Raw genomic sequence first — 21159 nt, 5'->3', positions numbered from 1 at the left:
AGGCTCAGTGAAGTTAAGCAGCTGTATAAGACACAGAGATGGTAAATGTATTACTAGAATTCAAACTCAGGTCAGTAGGACCAAAAACCCTTGTTCCTTCCACTGTCAGTTTCCCTCAGATTCTCATGGACACCAAGGTTTCAAAGGAAAGGAAGTAGATTGACCCATAAAATACCTTTCAGACAGATGCTTTGGTATAGACTGCCACAAAACCAGAGAAGTACTCTTCCTACCAACTTCTGGGTTGGCCTCATCTTTAGGCAAAATGGAAAACCCCTGTGCCAGGACTGGCTGGCTCTGAGGAAGGGCAAATAATAATGCAGCCAGAACAGCCCAGGACTAGAAATGGGAAGATGGAATGTCAAAGCACCATTCTGCTCCTTACTTTATGTGATCTTGTAGGAGTCACTTAAGCCACTCTTGAATCGTGATCTCTCTTGTGCAGAGTAATGACAATACTTAGAAGTTGCACATGTGCCTTTATTCTACCCTTTTAACAGTACCAGTGCTGTCATGCTAGCTCAGTTTTCACGGTGAATGTCCCTAATGAAGTTGTACTATAAGCCATCTAGATCACTGCGGAAATGATCATCTGAATTTCTGTTTATGGTGTAGGTATCCCAGGACTGCCTGCTTGCCGAGACCCTCTGTAAAACTCCATGCACCCTGCTGTTGAGCGCTCTGAGGAGGTAACAGTATTCAGAGAGGTAGAGTTTACTTAATTTAAAAATTTTTCGTAGAGTTAGGTATAACTGACCTACTATGGGTATCCTCATAATAGTAGTAAGATTTCTATGTACATATAAAATAGAACTCTTAAAATGGTAAAATTTGGGGGCTCAAGTTTCTTGGAGAATTTACCCTCTCCTGATTTCTATTTGTAGCTGCCATTTAAAACTTGGGGTATAAATGTTATGTCAGTTAAATAAAGGAGTGATAACTTCACTTTCTGGAGAAAGCATTACCTTCCCTTTCATGAAATGTAGCTTTACTGTTACCTGATTGACATGCTATTATATTATTCTCCCTTCCACCAGACAGTTACACATATTTAATAATTTTTATGTATAAAAAGTAAGGTTAAGCAGTTGCAAAGACAAGTTGTTATGCTTTGCATGGTTTTGAGAATGATCGTGGAGATGAAATGACGTTAGTAGTAGCAGGAGGACACACTGATATGAAACGTATCTCCTGAAATAGCAAGGGATTGTTCTTGGTCAGAGGAAATCCTAGTGGCATTCGCTGGGACAGTGAAGAATAAATCTTATAAAAAGCCCTGAGGATAGGGCAAAATAATTACTCTTCTTTGTATGTCTTTGGATGGTTTCACTGGATAAGTTTAATATACATTAAAAAAAATAGCAATAAAGGAAGGGAATGTGCTAATGTGACAAAACTTCCCCAGTTTTGATGATGTCAGTGGACAGTGTTCATTTAATCCCTCCCTAGAACTCATTTGTGTATACCCCTCTCCTTTTCTCTCACCCCTTCTCATCTTTACTCCCCTCATAGTATCTCCCATTCCGAGGTCTCAACAAACAATTTAGCATGTGTAATAAATATAAATATTGAATAGCCCCATGTGTCAGAACACAAAGATTTTGTATGCTTTCAGTCAAGACCCAGTCTCCTGTTTCCACTTTACATTGTCTGCTTACTTACTCTTGGCCCTGTTTTCTATTCTCGTTCCACAGTTGCTTGAAACTCATGGATTTATGCAAAAGACTGCCCCTCAAATTTGTAGGACTGTGACACATTGCTATATTTTCTAGAAATACTCACCAAATGCAGATTATGGAGGGATGAGTCAGGCATCTTCACTTCTTAATGTGCCTGATTTCTTTCTGGTGAATCACCTTCCCATCTAGAGTGTTTTTCTGGAAGATGCAGAAGGTTTAAGGACAGTAAATGAAATGAGCTGAAATGGAACCCTGGTGTTACGTGTTTCTTTATTATGAGCTTTGCATGGGATTGTTTGATCCTTGTGTTATGGTTCTGTTTAGTGTTTTTGAGCCCTGAAGCAAGGCTCTTTTTAACATGAAAGCTGTCAATATGAAATATATATATCTGAAAGATGGGCATTTTAATATTAATAATTAGCAGAAGGAGGAATTATAGGCTATAACTTTGAGTTTTAGGATCTCCACTTATTTCTCTTTGCTTAGAAACACTTCTCTTTTCTCTCCTCATAGTAAAAGGCATGTGCTTATTGATTCCAAAGTCCCACACTTCGCTGTTTCTTTTCTTTAAAAAGACTGACTCAGATTTCTGCTATTTGCGGTGTGATCTCAGTTAACGCACTTAACCTCTCTGAGCTGTGGTGTCTTCCTCCATAATATGAGGCTAATTATAGGAACTACCTCATAGAATGGTTGTAAAAGATTAAATGACGATTTTTATAAAATGATTAACAGGATACCTGGTGTACAGAAACTCTCAAAAAATGATAAGAACTATTATCAGCAGGAAATGTGCACTTACGAATTCTGTATTGGTGTTTAAGGATATCATTTTCAATATTCTGTTTCTCTTAGGATATTACCTATTGCAGTTTTCAATGAGGCAAGATATAGAGATATCTGAGACCAAAAAACTAAGGTAAAATAAATAACATGGCAAAGTACCATGTAGATAATCTTTGGTAGTCATGATCCTGTACAAGCCTCATTGCTTTGAGATTACATGCTGCCAGTGTAAGAGCCAGATCTGATTGATGTTTTATATTTTATCATTTAACTTTATGCTGTACTTTCATTCCAAGTCTCCTCATGTATTTGGCAGGATGATCAAGGAAGCTCTGAGTGTGACTTATGTTTCTAGTTAAAACCAAAACCCAATATCACTAGGTGAGGTAGTGAATGGAGGTTAAGTATTTTGAGGAGAGAAACTGCTAAATGCAAAGGAATATATCCTATATGTTTTTACTTGTTTCCATTTCTAGTATGGCTAAGTGAACTCTACTGAACCTGGCATTTTCACAGATAGCAACTATAAAGTATGGGGGAAAAATTACCTGAAAGCTTTAGAGAGTGAAAATAAGCAGGTAGATTCTGAAAGGGAATTGAGATTCAACACTTGGAAGCAGGGGCCAGTGCAGAGTGAGTTCCCCATTTTACAGCTTTTCGACTGAGGACATGTTGAGGTTAATTAATGTCACTTGGGGTGACTAATTCCAGTAGAAAAAAACACGTTCTTTTTGGTTTGAAGACCCAAAGAACAGGGTTGAGGGCAACCACAGCCACTGGAAAATGAAGCTAGAATTCTGGAAAGGAGAGAGGAAGACAGGGGAGGCTCCCAATTCAACGAATAAATACTACCCAAAGTTTTGACTGACCCCTGAACCACGAACGCGTGGAGCAGATATAAAGTAGCCCAGCTAAAGATGAAAGAACTGAATTGAGATTTGAGCTGCCACCCAAGAGATAGTTTTCAATTTGTGTATAACTGAATTAATTGCCTGCTAAAACAAATAAATCAGTGTTCTTCAAAGAAGTCTAACAGATTTTAGAGTCTTTACTCCATAATATTCGCATTCATACATTCCCATGATACAACCCCGAATTACAGAGCATATGAAGAAAATGTGACCCCTTCTGAAGAGAAAAGGCAAGACTAATTCCAAGATGACCCAAAGGTGGGAATTAGCAAAGATTTTAAAGCAGCTATTATAACCATGCTCAATGAGGACAGAAAGATACACTCATAATGAGTAAAAACATAGTAAATAGAAACTACAGAAAAGAACCAAATGGCAATTCCAGAACTGAAAAATACAATATTTGAAATAAGAATTCACTGAGCTTACATCCATTGGAAGTAACAGAAGAAGGTGTCAGTGAACCTAAAGATAGAGCAGTAGAAATTTTCTTTCTGAAGAACGGAAAGAAAAAAGATTTAAAAAACTGAACAGAAAAAAATGAAAAGAGCCTCAGGGGCCTGTGTGACATAAGTAAAAATGTCTAACATACAAGTAATTGGAGTCTCAGAAGGAGAGAAGAAAGAGAATGGGACAGAAAAATATTTGAAGAAATAACGGCCAACATTTTTTAAATTTGATGAAACACATACATTTACAAATCAAGAAAGTCAGTGAACCTCAAACAGGATAAATTTGAAGAAAACTATGCCTGTGCACATCGTATTCAAACTGCTGGACACCAACAATAAGGAGAAAATTTTGATAATAGCCAGAGAAAAATGGCAGGTTACCTTCCAGGAAACAGTGCTTTAAATTAGCACTACCTTCTCATCAGAAACTACAGAGTCTAGAAAAACTAAAATGATATTTTTGAAGAGAGGAAAAAAACCCCTGTTAACCCAGAAATCTATATATAGTGAAAATGTCCTTTGAGAATGAAGGCTAATTAAAGACATTTTCAGATAAAAGTAAACTAAGAGAATTCATTGCCAGCAGACCTACATCACAAGAAATGCTAAAGGAAGTTATTCAGGCTGAAGTGAGATAACACCAGATGGAATCTTAAATCTTCAGGAAGGAATGAAGAATGTCAGAGATTGTAAATATAAAAGAGTATTTTTTTCATCTCAGTGTCTTTAAAATACACAGAACTTTTTAAAGCCAAATCATAGCACTGCCTTGTGGTGCTTATAATGTGCTGTGTGTAGATGTCATACATAAGACAAATATAGCATAAATAATGAGGGGGCTGCATAGTAAATGGACTTACACAGTTGCATGGTTTTCAATTTTATATGAGGTGGTATGAAATGAACTCTAAGTACACTGTGAAAGGTCAAGAATGTATATTTTACTGCTTAGAACTATCACTAAAAATCCAATAGATAAATTAAAGTAGAATCCTAAACACCTTTCAAATGATCCCAAAAGAATGCAGGAAAGAACGAACAGAGAACAAGAAACATAGGGGGCAAACAGAAACCAAACAATGAAATTGTAGCTCTAAATGCAACCATATCATGCTAATCATATTTAATTATATCAAATGTTAATGGACTAAATACTTTAATTAAAAATCAGTTTATCAGGATGGATTAAAAAAACAACTATTTTCTGTTAAAAGATAAACTTTAAATATAAAGATACAGTTAAGTTTAAAGTAAATTGGTGGAAAAACATACACCATGGAAATAGCATAAGAAGTCTAGAGTGCCTATATTAATATCAGAGAAATTAAACTTTAAGACAAAAGGTATTACCAGAGTTAGTGTTTGATAATAATAGATAGGTTATTACATTAAGATAAGAATTATAAATTAGTGTATATACCTGATAAAATTCCAATGAGATTACTTTAAGTATTTTTGAGTCTAGAATTTTTTGAGGACTATCTCAATTTTGCGTCGAGACACAGGTGACTCATCACTTCAGGCTAACAACCGTTTCATAAAATTGTGGAATCAAAGCTCAACACAAGTGAAAAAAAGCATAGTTGGAGAGTGTGGATATCTGTATGTCAAATATATGTGAGGATCCCTAGCCTGGAATCACGTGACACAAATCCTAGTTATTACTAGCTTCTTTATTAGCTAGCTAAGAAATAGTACCTCATTTGTGTTGGTTTATAACCAATTTAAAATAAGATTAATAAAATATACATAGAAAATCAGAAAAGAACTCCACCAGTCACTGTTGCTAACAGGGTTGCGAATATATACTAAGCACATAAATTCACTCTTGGGTTTTCTGGCAGGCAGAGCAAAGAGGGAAACACAGGAAGTTGCATATTCTTATGATCAGATATGTTAAAACATGTCAGAAATTTCTCATGTGATCTTGAAGATCCCTTCCTGTATTTGAGATTTCATAAAAATGGGGTAATAACATCTACCTTTCAGAATCTTGGTAGGAATGATTGAGACCACACTGGTACATAAATGTTAGTTTACTGTTGTCTTTATATAACTCCAATAAAGGTTCATGGTAGAAATCTAAGGAGTCTGACTGTAGTTAACTTAGTTAAAACTCCAGAGTCTGAACTTCTATGGGTCATCTAGTTACTATTTATTTAAGTGCCCCTATGTTGTCAGTAACCGTGAAGCATTTTTACAGTCTTCCCCATACAAAGTAGATGTTACTGTCTGTGTTTCATAAGTTAGGCAGCTGAGCCCCAGAGAAATGATGTCACTTGACCAAGGCCACGTATAAAGGTTTTAGTCAAAACTTGAACCCCTAAGAGTTTGATAGTGTCTGGCCTTACATTTAGGTCTTTAATCCATTTTGAGTTTATTTTTGTGTATGGTGTTAGGGAGTGTTCTAATTTCATACTTTTACATGTACCTGTCCAGTTTTCCCAGCACCACTTGTTGAAGAGGCTGTCTTTTCTCCACTGTATATTCTTGCCTCCTTTATCAAATATAAGGTGACCATATGTGCGTGGGTTTATCTCTGGGCTTTCTATCCTGTTCCATTGATCTATATTCCTGTTTTTGTGCCAGTACCATACTGTCTTGATTACTGTAGCTTTGTAGTATAGTCTGAAGTCAGGGAGCCTGATTCCTCCAGATCTATTTTTCGTTCTCAAGATTGCTTTGGCTATTCGGGGTCTTTTGTGTTTCCATACAAATTGTGAAATTTTTTGTTCTAGTTCTGTGAAAAATGCCAGTGGTAGTTTGATAGGGATTGCATTGAATCTGTAGATTGCTTTGGGTAGTAGAGTCATTTTCACAATGTTGATTCTTGCAATCCAAGAACATGGTATATCTCTCCATCTATTTGTATCATCTTTAATTTCTTTCATCAGTGTCACAATTTTCTGCATACAGGTCTTTTGTCTCCTTAGGTAGGTTTATTCCTAGATATTTTATTCTTTTTGTTGCAGTGGTAAATGGGAGTGTTTTCTTAATTTCACTTTCAGATTTTTCATCATTAGTGTATAGGAATGCCAGAGATTTCTGTGCATTAATTTTGTATCCTGCTACTTTACCAAATTCATTGATTAGCTCTAGTAGTTTTCTGGTAGCATCTTTAGGATTCTCTATGTATAGTATCATGTCATCTGCAAACAGTGACAGCTTTACTTCTTCTTTTCCGATTTGGATTCCTTTTATTTCTTTTTCTTCTCTGATTGCTGTGGCTAAAACTTCCAAAACTACGTTGAATAATAGTGGTGAGAGTGGGCAACCTTGTCTTGTTCCTGATCTTAGTGGAAATGGTTTCAGTTTTTCACCATTGAGAACGATGTTGGCTGTGGGTTTGTCATATATGGCCTTTATTATGTTGAGGAAAGTTCCCTCTATGCCTACTTTCTGCAGGGTTTTTTATCGTAAATGGGTGTTGAATTTTGTCGAAAGCTTTCTCTGCAAACAAAAATAAACAAATGGGACCTAATGAAACTTAAAAGCTTTTGCACAGCAAAGGAAACCATAAACAAGACCAAAAGACAACCCTCAGAATGGGAGAAAATATTTGCAAATGAAGCAACTGACAAAGGATTAATCTCCAAAATTTACAAGCAGCTCATGCAGCTCAATAACAAAAAACAAACAACCCAATTCAAAAATGGGCAGAAGACCTAGACATTTCTCCAAAGAAGATATACAGATTGCCAACAGACACATGAAAGAATGCTCAACATCATTAATCATTAGAGAAATGCAAATCAAAACTACAATGAGGTATCATCTCACACCGGTCAGAATGGCCATCATCAAAAAATCTAGAAACAATAAATGCTGGAGAGGGTGTGGAGAAAAGGGAACCCTCTTGCACTGTTGGTGGGAATGTAAATTGATACAGCCACTATGGAGAACAGTATGGAGGTTCCTTAAAAAACTCAAAATAGAATTACCATATGACCCAGCAATCCCACTACTGGGCAGATACCCTGAGAAAACCATAATTCAGAAAGAGTCATGTACCAAAATGTTCATTGCAGCTCTATTTACAATAGCCAGGACATGGAAGCAACCTAAGTGTCCATCAACAGATGAATGGATAAAGAAGATGTGGCACATACATACAATGGAATATTACCCAGCCATGAAAAGAAACAAAATTGCGTTATTTGTAGTGAGGTGGATGGACCTAGAGTGTGTCATACAGAGTGAAGTAAGTCAGAAAGAGAAAAACAAATACCGTATGCTAACACATATATATGGAATCTAAGAGAAAAAAAAAAAAGGTCATGAAGAACCTAGGGGTAAGACGGGAATAAAGACACAGACCTACTAGAGAATGGACTTGAGGATATGGGGAGGGGGAAGGGTAAGCTGTGACAAAGTGAGAGAGTGGCATGGACATATATACACTACCAAACGTAAAATAGATAGCTAGTGGGAAGCAGCCGCATAGCACAGGGAGATCAGCTCGGTGCTTTGTGACCACCTAGAGGGGTGGGATAGGGAGGGTGGGAGGGAGGGAGAAGCAAGAGGGAAGAGATATGGGAACGTATGTGTATGTACAACTGATTCACTTTGTTATAAAGCAGAAACTAACACACCATTGTAAAGCAATTATACTCCAATAAAGCTGTTAAAAGGAAAAAAAAAAAACTTGAACCCCTATCTCTACGTCACCAAAGCCCTTGGTTTTTCTACTACATTTCACTGCTTCTAAAATATGGAAGAGTTTAACAGTACTGGTATTATTTCCAAGAAGTATTCCAGTTTATAAAGCTGTCATTGTGAAGAACCAGCACACACTGGGTTAGAATTAGTGTTATGTGAAATCACAGACGGAGTTGTGACTCAGAAGACTCCACATACCCCTGAGAGCATCAAAATGTCTATATTTTGTGTTTGTGTTTTGTTTTTTAAAAAATAATTTCTTGGTCAAGACTTGAGGACTTGGAGAGTGACAGAGAGTAAGGTCACCCTGGGACCACTAAGTGACAGCTTTGCCAATACAGTTAGAATGTTCTTTAACCGTAAAGCTTACTTAATGAAAAGAGACCCTCCCAAAACCTTTTTACTAATGTGTAGTGCTCTCTTGTCAGTTTGAAATGAGCAAACTGTCAGCCTGCCGATTACCATGCATACAGTATATGCTCATTAAATCATGCGCTGCAAGTTTCTTCAGGTTGTCAAAGTGCTTAATTGAAAAAATGTGTAGTGTCGCTCTTACAGGAAAGAGGCAGGAATCAAAGGGCTGGAGAGTTTACTCTTAATATTTCGGAGTTTGCTTTTAAGTGCAGCCAGAAATTGTTCTGTTTTACAGTTTTGATTAAAGGACTGTTCCTTCTGCATCTTTTTTGGTTTCGTTTATAATTCAAACACCGTAATGATAATGGAGTTGCTTTTATAATAGAGCTACTAAATCATTCTGCCAGGAGACGAAAACCAAAGTAAAGGGCTCACCTTTTTGTGCTATAGCTCTAAGGCCGACTTGGGTGTGTTGAGGCTGAAACAAACTGGGAATAAGAGATCTGGATGGGTTTTAGTTTTGCTAAATCTCTGCTGCTGTGTTTTCATTTTAGGAGGTTTAGGCCTTAGCATCACCTCAGTGGGTGAGTTAATCCCTTTTGAGAGCTGATACCCTTAGGCTATCATGACCTATGATAATTAGGCTGTTTGATTTGTTTGCATGGTAGCTCTAAAAAATACCAGTGCCCAAGCTCCACCCCAGATCAAATAAATCAGAATCCTTGGGGGGTAACTGTTTTTAAAAGCTCTCCAGGTTATTCTAATATGAGCCAGGGTTGACAGAGCCTGGCCTAAATTGACTCGACTCGTCCAGCATTTCAATTCAACTGATTCAGCAGCTCTTATCATCAACCACAAGGCATCAACCAATGGCTTAGCAACCAATAAACACTTCAGGGTTTCAGAACGTTAAAAACTCTGATTTCTGAGCTCCACTTAAATCTATAAATCAGATTCTTTGGAGACAGGACCCAGGAGTCTCCATTTTTTTTAACCAGAACTCTAGGTGATTCTTATGCCCTAAGGTATGAGAATTTGCTAGAGAAGCAAGATGATCTTTATAAGTGAAGTTGAGTGGAACTTCAGAGGAAAGTGCATAAATCACAGTAAAATCAGGGCAGGCTTTTTTTTTTTTTTAAAAAAAGGGATTTTGGTACATTCATTTAGGCTACCTGGGATCATGCATGGTTATAATGGCATTAGGTTTTTGGGGGGCTAACCCCCCACCAGAATCACCACCACTATTATGAGATCGAGGGATGCACACACACTTTGTAGCTTCTTTAACCTTTAGACACCTGGGCCTAATGACTAGGGCCAATGCATTTTTCAAGGGCTTAGAAAAATATTGAGAACTAAAAGGAAAAGAAAATGATTTTGGATTTGAAGTATGTAGAAATTGCAGAGTCAGGACAATTAGATATTTAATGAAATGTCAACAAAATAGAACATTGTGCTATTGCTATTAATTACTAAATTTAGTAATTATAAAGAGTCTATGTTTAGAGACATTTTATGAGTTTGCTTTTCTCACGTCTTAAGAATGTCTGAATTGCATGATGATTGTTGAGAAATTTTAGCCAATTTTAAAATTTAATAAACCAAATTGTATGTAACCAAATAATTTCAAATGCAAAAATACAAAAATCTTCTCAAAAATTTTTCACTGAACACTTCTTTATTATAATGTATCATATATAATATTGTGTTGAACCTCCCAAAGAAAAGGTGCCTAGGACCTAGGAAGGTCATATACCCCAGAGTATATACTTAAAAATTAAAGGATATTTAATTGTCCTGAACTCCACTCTCATTGACAAGGCTATCAAAATATGCCTAAGCAACCTTCTAAAGATATAGTTGAAACTAAATATTGTTGTTCACCTTCCCTCCAGGGGGAAAAAAAAAAAGCCAAAAAAGATAAAAGAAAAAAAGTTTTCTTTAGCTACATACTGCACTCCCTTTAAACGTACATCACTTACATAAAAGTTGGGATTGTTAATGAGCATCAGATGAGACTGACAACGCCAATTGCACACTATATCTCTTGCTCAGAAAATTACCCCTAAGAAATTGTGATAATAGTAGTGAAACAACACGTGACTAAAATAAAAGACAGAGAAGTAGATGCCCGGGAAATTTGGAGTCTCTGAGGTCAGTTGGTAACTAGAACTAAATGTCTTTTTAAAATTCTCCATGCCACTTTCATACCTTGGATTTGATTACATACTAGGTCCCCAGTTTCAGAATTCTTCTGATCCATCGATTACGAGTCCCACTACTAACATCTTACTTAAGGTACATCTTCTCCTTTTCTTAGCCCCTTTTTGTTTCTTTTGTAAAAGTTACCACTGTTGTTTTATTTATTTTTTGGTTTACCTTCTCTTTTGACTGTCTCCTCCCCCAGAATATAAGCTCCTTGAAATCATGAGTTATGGCTGCTTCACCAAATCAATCATGGAGAAGAAAGGGTGGTGACAATTGATCACTTTGTCCTTGCCAGCAGTGATTAGTCAGGAGTGTCATACTACTGGGACAGTGTTACAGATGCTTATGGTCAGGAAATATTTTAAAACATCTTTTATAAACTTGGATTCTGTAACGCCAAGTCAATAAATGAGTGAATGAAAGGAAGCTATATTTGAGTTTCACCTATCTCTCTCTTACCTCCTGTAACGTCCAAAAGGAAAAAAAAAAGACAAAAAAAGGGAAAGAATCAGCTTTTCTATAAATTCTGTGACTTTTAGATGAATAAACTGGTTAATTGTTCACTTGAAAAATGACTACTTTATACTTTTGGAAAGGGGCCTGAATATTTCTTGGCAATACTTCAACTGATTAATAATTTAGAATGATGATTGACTGGAGAATGGAAGTGGAGCTAATAGGCTCTCATTTTCCTCTTTATTATTTTAGACAAACTGGTAGGTCATGGTAGAGGTGTGGGGAGTTTCTGGGTCAACTGACTAGAAGCTTTGGATTAAAAATGGAGAGAGGTATTTGGTCTCTCTAAGGTGTTGACTTCACCCGTAATGGAGCTGGATGACTTTGTGATGTGTTGCTTCTGATACTTAGCTGCTTAGAGTTGCTATTACACTCCCAAAAAGTCTGTGTGAACTACAGGCAACTCCTACTGTGACTGCTGTGTGCCATATCAGGCTAGACACTGGTTGGGAAGAAACAATGGATCCAACACAATTCTAACCTTAAGAAGTTCAAAAATCTGGCAAGAGAGACACATATGTCTATAAATCATTATTCTACCAGGTAAAAAGTATTAAGTGTCTTAGGAGAGGGCTATGAACAAATACCATGGCGGCCATTAACTTATGGATTGATGTGAGGGATCTGCCTAATTGGGAATTAGTGATCTGAAACAATGTGAGAAAGTCAAACTATCTAGTAGTAACTGTATATGCTGGTAACAGCAATTAGAATGAGAAAATGCCTAAGAAAGGAATGCTGGCATGAGAACCTGGTTGGGATTTCCAGGGCTATGTAAAGCTCTGTGCCTGTATTCAGCTATGTAAAGCTCTGTGCCTGTATTCAGAAAGATAGGATTCGGATAAATTGTATCCTAGAAGGAGTGAAGTGAGCCTTATCCTAGAAAATGCACAAGGGTTTAGCTGGAAATTTAGACGTGTTTTGGGGAGAGGCTGTGGCTTTAAAAGCAGCCAGTGTTATTGTGGATGTTGCCAGGGTTGCTGATGTTCTTCTATCTCTAAGGGAAGAGTGTCTGGGCCCCCCAACTGAATCCCACAAATTCTGAGGAGAGTTGAGTTTTTCATCTAAATATGACAGTGTGTATTTGAGTGCCAAATCTGCTTCCACTGGCTGAATGTTTTGCTAATATAATCAGGGCCTGAATGCAATTAAGACTCACCTCAAGGAGCAATGAATTATGCATGCTTTCCCTGACCTCCCATCTCCCGTGGACTTAAGTAACTTCCAGAATACTCATGTTTTGAGTATTTGTATATGTTATTGTTATGGACTAAATTTTGTCCCTCCAAAATTCGTATGTTGAAGCTCTAACCTCCAATGTGACTGTATTTGGAGAGAGGGCCCTTAAAGAGGTAATAAGGGTTAAATGAGGTCATAAGGGTGAGGCCCTAATCCAATATGACTGGTGTTCTTATAAAAAGAGGAAAAGACACCAGAGATGCAGCCACAGAGAGAAGAAATCATGTGCACAGCAAGAAGGTGGCCTTCTGCAAGCCAAGGAGAGAGGCCTCAGGGGAAATCAAATGTGCTGACATCTTGATCTTGCACTTTCAGCCGCTAGAACTGTTGAGAAATACACTTCTGTGGTATTTTGTTATGTCAGTCCTAGAAGACTAATATGGTTATTGACAAATCCTCCTGCGGGTTTGATTTGTGAGCCTAAGTCAATGACAAGTTAAATGGAACTCTCAGTTTGGGCCAAAGCAACCATGAAAGTCCTTAGGAAATGATTCTCCTTCCCTTCTCGTTAAGTAGTATCTAGCATAACCATGGTATAAAGCTACTCATTTATGCAGAGCAAATTTTTTACTCAGACATCTACTTATTCACCAGATGTTCATTGAGTGCCTACTATGTGCCAGTTACAGATTATGATCAGAAGGAGCTGTCAGTCTAGAAGAGGAAATATAACAGGCACATAAAATACTTTCATTTGTTTGTGGAAATACCATGGGCATGCCAAGACTGAAGGGATTCATTGCAACTGAATGGCAGGGAAGACTCCTGGTGGAGGTGGAGTTGAAGGAGGGCTTTGGAGGGTAGATAGGATTTGGTCATGATAGGTTGGGCAGTGGGGAAGAGAGGAAGGAATAGTGAGCAAAGGCTTAGAGGCATAACCCTGGGAAGTTTATGGGGAGATGTGCACTTTGACTGAAATGTAGAATATGCAAAGGGAAATTTTCCTTCATAAGGCTGAGCCATCTCAGACTCAGAGGGCTTCCTTCGTAAAGGAGTGATGATATGCTACACACTGTCCTTCACACATTGTTATGTTAACACATCCACACTCATAATAACCCTACAAGGTATGTGCTAGTATAGTGTTATCCCAATTTATAGTTGGGGAAACTGAGGCATGGGTGGATTAAATTACTTGCCAGTTACTAGGAAATGGTGGAGCTGGGATTTGAACCTAGACATCCTGGCTCCAGAGTTTTTGCTTATATAAAGGAGGTCTGAGCATCTAAACCGAAGTATGAGGGGGGGAAGTACTGGATGTCCATAGATTTGCAAATGGGGCAAGATGCAGACCTTTGAGATAGTGGGCAGCTTCTCCTATTTCCTTGAGCAAAGAGAAGGGCAGAGCCCCTGCTTCAAATAATCATGATGGGGGATCGCAGTGCCCTTGGCCACCTTCCTCTAAGTTATCCATGTTTGCAGCCATTAGTGGAGATAAATCCTCGGTACAGGGAAACAAAAGTGTTTTTCAGGCGCTTTGCTGCCATGGTTAGCCTAGGAGAGGGTTATGAAAGGAGCTTTTCTGTGTCTGCTGCCTTCCGGGGTTACATTCTTAGTGAATGTGCTGCCTCAAAATGGAGCTTGTTAGTTGCGTGTCATCCAAGGGTGGCAATTAGTTGCATGTGTTTGGTTGGGTGCCAGCTCCCGGGGCACCAGACCTCAGTGGGGGAGCCACTGTTTGTCATGAATTAGTCTTTAAATAAAAGCAAGTTTTTAAAATGGAGCATGCTAATTTGGATTTTGCTAACCCCCTCTGAAGAAGGCTTGGCCTGTTCGGTGCCAGCTGTCTGAGTTGGCATTCAGCGAGAAACTGGGTCCCTACCAAAAATCGCATTGCTCCCCCCTCCCCCTTTGAGAGCAAAAATGGCAGCAAGGAGCTGGTTGGCCCTGAGAAACAAGGTGAAACAAGGGGCAGGGACAACGCAGCAATCGGATGATGAAAGGGAATTGAGCTGCCCTGGTCATACCAGCTTCTCTCACCACCTTAGGAAGAAAAGTCCACCCCTCTCTTTCCCCACTCACGCTGTCCTCAGCCACCCATTCAGTGACTTTCCACATAAAAGCCTTCCTCATCCAATTGCTTATACACTGCACCTTTTATACTCTTCCAAGTCATACTTAAGGGATTATCACTGCAGCTTTTAACTTCCCTGAGAAAGAGCTGAATGAGCGTGAATGGGGCGGAAGAGTCTTCAGTGAGAAAGTGTCCCCCACCCCAAAATGCTCATAAAACCCCTAATCACGATGTAAGAATGCCATCCTGTTTTTGGTGGCGGCTGGTTACAAATATGCTCATTAACAATTACTGTACATATAGGCGATAATTACAGGAGTCATGCCGCACACACAACTCATGGTAATAGAATGCGGGGCAACAACGGGCCCTGGTCGCCTTACTAGGGCGCTTTTTACACACGAAAAGCCATCCCACCGATCATGGTTTTGATTCTTGAAACTCAGCACTTTGCCCAATAAGTGCTAATTGGAAGATTTGTTTTCTTACACTTTCCAGGTGGATAACCTGATCCTGAGAAATGGTGACTGTCATGCAATCAACTGTTGAAAACAGGAACTCTTCCGTTTTTTAATTATCTATTTCGGTTTTGTTTTGCAAACATCCCTTTGTCTTCCAATAGGTTTGCTCTTTATTGGGAGAGGAACCTTGTACAAAGGCAAGACAGAAAAGGAATTTAAATAAGCTTTACATTCGTTCTGAAGATTCAGGAAAGGTGGGAGCTTTTTCTCAATATAAATGTTATTTGTGCAGCAATTGCTGAGAAATATGAGTCGTCCTAGTTACTAACATAGTATACGTTAAATTTCCTGGAGTGAGATTTTTTGTTTTTAAACTTGTTTATTTGATGCCAGTGCCTCTGTTCGTCTGAATGTAGCATATTAAGTTTACTAATAAACCCACACCCCATTCCTAAGAGACTTGGCCTGAAAGCCTTCTTGACAGGACAAGAATTTATTTGCTTGTTTGTTTATAAACGTTGATGCAAAATTGACGATGAAGGACATTTTGAATATTTGAGTACCATATATAGATTTAAGGGGGATCTTATTTTTTCAAGGCAATGCATTTTGCAGTTTCTTTAAATGCTCATTTAATATTTTCGGTCTCGGCAGGACAATGTGTTGCTTTTAAGGATAAGAGCCCGTAATGAGCCCATGAGCTTTTAATTTATGATGTATCTGACAGGATTGTGGTGGATCTGATAGGGGATGCATGGGATTATGTCTGCAAGCTGAAAATAAACCAGCTGGTATTTGTTCTGAAAACATTCAGAGAACACCCCCCTGTTAATGGCCCATGGCTTGATCCAACATCTGGTAAACTAATACATTGTCATTTTTACCATGAAAGTCAGCACAAATCATTAATGATTCCAGCAGCTATTTATGTTCTTCTCTTGTCTAGTATATGCCAATTAGCATGAAATTATTCCTATTAGCGACATGATTGAATGATAGTAACCTGACTGTAACTTGTTGGCAGAAATTCTTTCATAATGACAATAATGAACTGTGCATTGGAGTCCTTGCTGGGCTGTGTTAAACAGGAAGGTTGGATGTTATATGTTTCTAACCGTCATGAACAATACTTCCTTTTTTTTAAATTAATTAATTAATTTCTTTATTTTTGGCTATGTTAGGTCTTTGTTGCTGTGCACGGGCTTTTCTCTAGTTGCGGCGAGTGGGGGTTACTCTTCATTGTGGTGCGCGGACTTCTCATTGCGGTGGCTTCTCTTTGTTGTGGAACAAGGCCTCTAGGCACGCAGGCTTCAGTAGTTGTGGCACATGGGCTCAGTAGCTGTGGCTCGCGGGCTCTAGAGCACAGGCTCAGTAGTTGTGGCGGACGGGCTTAGTTGCTCCGCGGCATGTGGGATCTTCCTGGACCAGGGCTCAAACCCATGTCCCCTGCATTGGCAGGCAGATTCTTAACCACTGTGCCACCAGGGAAGTCCCATGAACAATACTTCTTAAAGACTGTGTGAATTGAAGGAAATGTGCTATCTTGCAAATTTGTTTCAGTGTGGGAACTTATCATTTTTGTTTAATTTGTTGGGGGAAGGAATCACTGTTTGCCATTAAAAATGGTGTTCAGGGACCACTTTGCAATACACACATGTTATGATCAACAACAGTATATAGAGCCTAGATGAGTTCATCGTTGCTCTCCTTATAGACAGTATCTGAATGTTTAAGTGAAATTTTCCATATCTAATCATCACTGTAGAATGAAATATTATCATCAATGGCAGTGACTAAGAAAAATACAGAGAGCTTGATACTGCCATGAGACTGATAATTTAATTATCCTTTTTCTTTCACCTAATCTTGATCTGTTAAGGCCACATGATGTGACTGAAAATGCATATCAGGCAGATAGTCCAAGATATCTAAGAGGAGCAGTAAAAAGGACAGCTTTAGCTCCGTGAAAATTCCTGGTAGGGCATTTACATAAGAGTAGGACAGATTAGCCATATTCTCCGTAGATCTAAGGAACCTAATTAATGTGTTGCATACTTCTTATGGCCCAACTCATATATATTTTTTATTTTTTTAATTTTTTTAACATCTTTATTGGAATATAATTGCTTTACAATGGTGTGTTAGTTTCTGCTTTATAACAAAGTGAATCAGCTGTACATAAACATATATCTTCATATCTCCTCCCTCTTGCATCTCCCTCCCACCCTCCCTATCCCACCCCTCTAGGTGGTCACAGAGCACTGAGCTGATCTCCCTGTGCTATGCGGCTGCTTCCCACTAGCTATCCATTTTACACTTGGTATATATAAGTCCATGCCACTCTCTCACTTTGTCCCAGGTTACCCTTCCCCCTCCCCCGTGTCCTCAAGTCCATTCTCTACGTCTGCGTCTTTATTCCTGTGCTGCCCCTATGTTCTTCAGAACCACTTTTTTTTTTTTTTTTTTTTTTTAGATTCCATATATATGTGTTAGCATACGGTATTTATTTTTCTCTTTCTGACTTACTTCACTCTGTATGACAGTCTCTAGGTCCATCCACCTCACTACAAATAACTCAATTTCATTTCTTTTTATGGCTCAGCCAACTCGTATTCTTTTGTCTCACTTTTTACTCAGGCCATTGCTGTGGAAACCAGCTTAGGGCAGGTGTGACCCGAAGCCTCTTGCCTAAGCTGAATTGGGTATCCCCATTTTCTGCCTTACAGCTTCTCTGATAACTTGTGTGAGAGTTATTAAACCATGAAGTAATCCCTGACTAGTGCAGGATGGGAACTGGTGAAGAATTACCGTCCTCTTCCATGCTTTGTTCACATTATACATATACATCTGAAGCACATAAGGTTTCTCAGAGAGTTCCAGCCTGACTGAGCCCCAGTTGCCCACAGTGGTGATCAACTTCAGAATATACCCTTCTATTGCATTTCACTGCACATAAGATGCTGTTGGAGCCCCACCAAGATCAACTTTACTGAGTCAGCACATCATGACCCAGCTGCTTATAGTGTTGGATGCAAAGGCCTCACAGATGAACCCTTCTCAAGAGAATTACCTTCTATTGAGAGGAGCCACCTTCCCCAGAAATACCCACGAGATTCTTCAACTCTTGACAAAGGGCAATCCATAGCCAGTGACTAACTGAAGCTGTCCAAGTGGGATGATCCTATGGTGCCATTCATATTCCAGAACTCTTTGCGTGATCAGGCCAAGGCTAGACTTAACTAAAGCCACAGATTTTCTTGACTTCTTCTCTGTCCCATCCCACTCCCTTGTTTCCTCACAACTTTCTCCTGAGGGCACTCCTTCAATCAATTACTTGCACGGAAATGCCCACCTCAGGCTCTACTTCTAGGGAATATGATTTAAGACACCTTTCTTCCCTGTTTCACTCTCTCTGGTCCCCCACTCCTGTTATCTAGGGCCCTTTCCCCAGGTAAACCACCTTTTAGTAAGACTTTGCTTTAGGCTCTGCTTTCCAGAGTTGGGTGTTAGGGTGGGGTGGGGAACCCAGACTATTACGAAGAACAATTTCAGTATGTTTGGAAGCTTCACTGTGTGCTGCCCACAAGATTAAGTGCACATGGTCCCTTCTGAATGCCCTATTGAGGGAACTTCAATTTAGAAAGAATTAGGCAACGTAAGATTATGCTAGAGTGAATGATTCAGGTAATACATGCAAAAGTTGAGAGATTTATTATGTGGGGCTAAAGAGGGTATCAAAGACTTGTTGGAGGAAGTGTACTTGAATCCATGAGAGAAACATTTAGAAGGAGGAGAGAGGTGGCAGAAGGAAATTCAGCTTGGAGAGACATCATGAATAAAGGCTTTGAGTGCACTTGAAAATCATTAGTTCAAGGGACCCTGGCATTGCCACCATCCCTGTGGGAATATAGGCTTCATATACAAGTTGGATATGTCCAGAATGTGCTTTTACTTGTTTGTTTTATAGATATCTTTTCTATAACTACCAGTTCCAGGCAGTATGGTGGGCACTGGGAGTGATAAAATAGAAATTGTCTCTGCTTGAAAAGAACTTGCAGGAGAGCAAATACATAAGCAAACAGGTAAACACATATAATTACAGGTTTTTTTCTAAGGCTCTGAAGGAGATTAACAGTGTAGTGCCATGACAGAAAATAACAAAGGTCACATATGTTAGATCAGGTGGACCAGAAAGTCATCCCTGAGAATATGATGTTTAAGCAGAGCTCTAAAGAATGGAAAGTAGTCAGTACTGTAAAAGGCGGTGGAGCAAGGAGGAACATGGCAGCCAGAGGGATGGCATATGCAAAGGTCCTGAGGCAAGAAGTACTTCAACGTATATGAGGTACAAAGAAGACCAGTGTGACTATGTAGTACTGAATAAGGGAGTGCACAAGATAAAACTGGAAGGTAGGGAGGAGCAGGATTTTAGAGGGCATCATATGCTTTTTTATCCTGAATGTAATGGAAAGCAACTGAAGGTCTTTAAGGACAGAAGTGATAGTTGCCAACTTATGGTTTTAAAATATGACAGTTGTGTGAAAAATAGATTGAAGTGGGGGACACAAATAGGTGTGGGGAGAGCAATAAAAAAGCTATTGCAGTAATCCATGTGAGAAATGATGATCACCAAGCCTAAGCAGAGTCAATGGATGAGAAGTACAATTTACTAGAATCTAATTCAGGACAGCAGGGGTTTACTCCCTTGATCACTGTTGTATCCAGGCCTACACCTGAGGTCTGTGAGGCCCCGGGAAAGAGTACAAATGGAGGTCACATACCACCTGTCTAAATATCTAAAAATTATAAATCCAGCTAATAAGCTGTAAAAGAAATGCTTTTTTATCCTTCTACCATGACAATGTAACTCTTTAGCAACAAAATCCAAAAGTATAGGTAAAGCTATGATTTTTATATGATTGAAAATTGGCAACATATCAAAGATAACTGAATTTGATTATTGTTGCACATGTTCTGTTATTAGGGATGATATTTGGATGGATTAAAGGCAGAAATAATTCATACATTATTACATATTTATTCCACAGAAGTGATTTTTCTTATCTTTGTTTCAGTAAAATAAATATGGTGTTATAATCAAGTTAAAAAAAATTTTTTTTAACATAATTGTGTCCATTGGCAGTAATGATTTAATGCAGGAGTCTGCAGCTATGGCCTGGGGGCCAAGTTTGGCCGTACTCCTTCATTTACATATTACCTATGGTACCTTTTGTGCTATAATGGCAGAAATGAGCAGTTGCAACAGTCCAAAATGTTTGCTACCGGGTCCCTTACAGAAAAATTTGCTGACCTCTGAGCTAAAGAATTAAAAACTAAACTGCATCTGTATTCACAGTGTGTAAAATTTGAATTTATTTTCATTAAGCATCTCAATTAATTATTTAAAAAATTAGAAAGGTTATTATTATTATTTTTTTTTGGAAAGGTTATTTTTTGAATGTTTTTAAAAAAGTTACATTTCCTGTAAAATATTCAAAATTACTTATTAGAATTAAAGGGCAAAATGTAGAGTACATTAACTAATATAAACAAGTCAATTTAAATATGCTAGATTTTAATTTTTTACCATATTTTGACATTTTAGTTAAATCTTATTAGTTTTATAAAAATAAAATAATTTCCGGTTTTATGTCAGTGTCTGTCTAGTTGCAGTCTATTATCTAATATCAGTGTAAAGAACTGATCAGATTTCATACATGTCATGCTGTGACCTTCATATATTCAAATTTTAGAAAAGTGCGTGTTATTTAATGTTGCAAAATGTACATAAACCACTGTGTAGTGCTGGAATTTGTGAGACCTCTGAAACTATGAAAGGGTACCAGAAGATTCTGATAAAGGAAGAAAATATACGTGTAG

The 21159-nt window shown here is 38.3% G+C and overlaps 1 protein-coding gene across 16 annotated transcripts in view; it reads left to right on the top strand.

Annotated features, from left to right (window-relative positions):
- Nucleotides 1–21159, top strand: part of FHIT (fragile histidine triad diadenosine triphosphatase) — a 1499836-nt gene that overhangs the window by 418924 nt on the left and 1059753 nt on the right. For 9 of the 16 annotated variants that reach the window (XM_061195467.1, XM_061195471.1, XM_061195470.1 and 6 more), the window contains one exon: nt 616–707. The exons of 6 other annotated variants lie outside the window; for them this stretch is intronic. In XM_061195467.1, the coding sequence (XP_061051450.1) occupies nt 660–707 (48 nt within the window). In that variant the 5' untranslated portion in view covers nt 616–659. The remainder of the gene's footprint in view (nt 1–615; nt 708–21159) is intronic. One more of the 16 variants, XM_061195477.1, reaches the window with a different exon arrangement.

This window comes from Eubalaena glacialis, chromosome 7 (assembly GCF_028564815.1).
Source record: "Eubalaena glacialis isolate mEubGla1 chromosome 7, mEubGla1.1.hap2.+ XY, whole genome shotgun sequence".
NCBI lineage: Eukaryota > Metazoa > Chordata > Mammalia > Artiodactyla > Balaenidae > Eubalaena > Eubalaena glacialis.
Note: the sequence above shows the minus strand (reverse complement) of the source record. Positions and strands in the feature narration are given on the sequence as shown.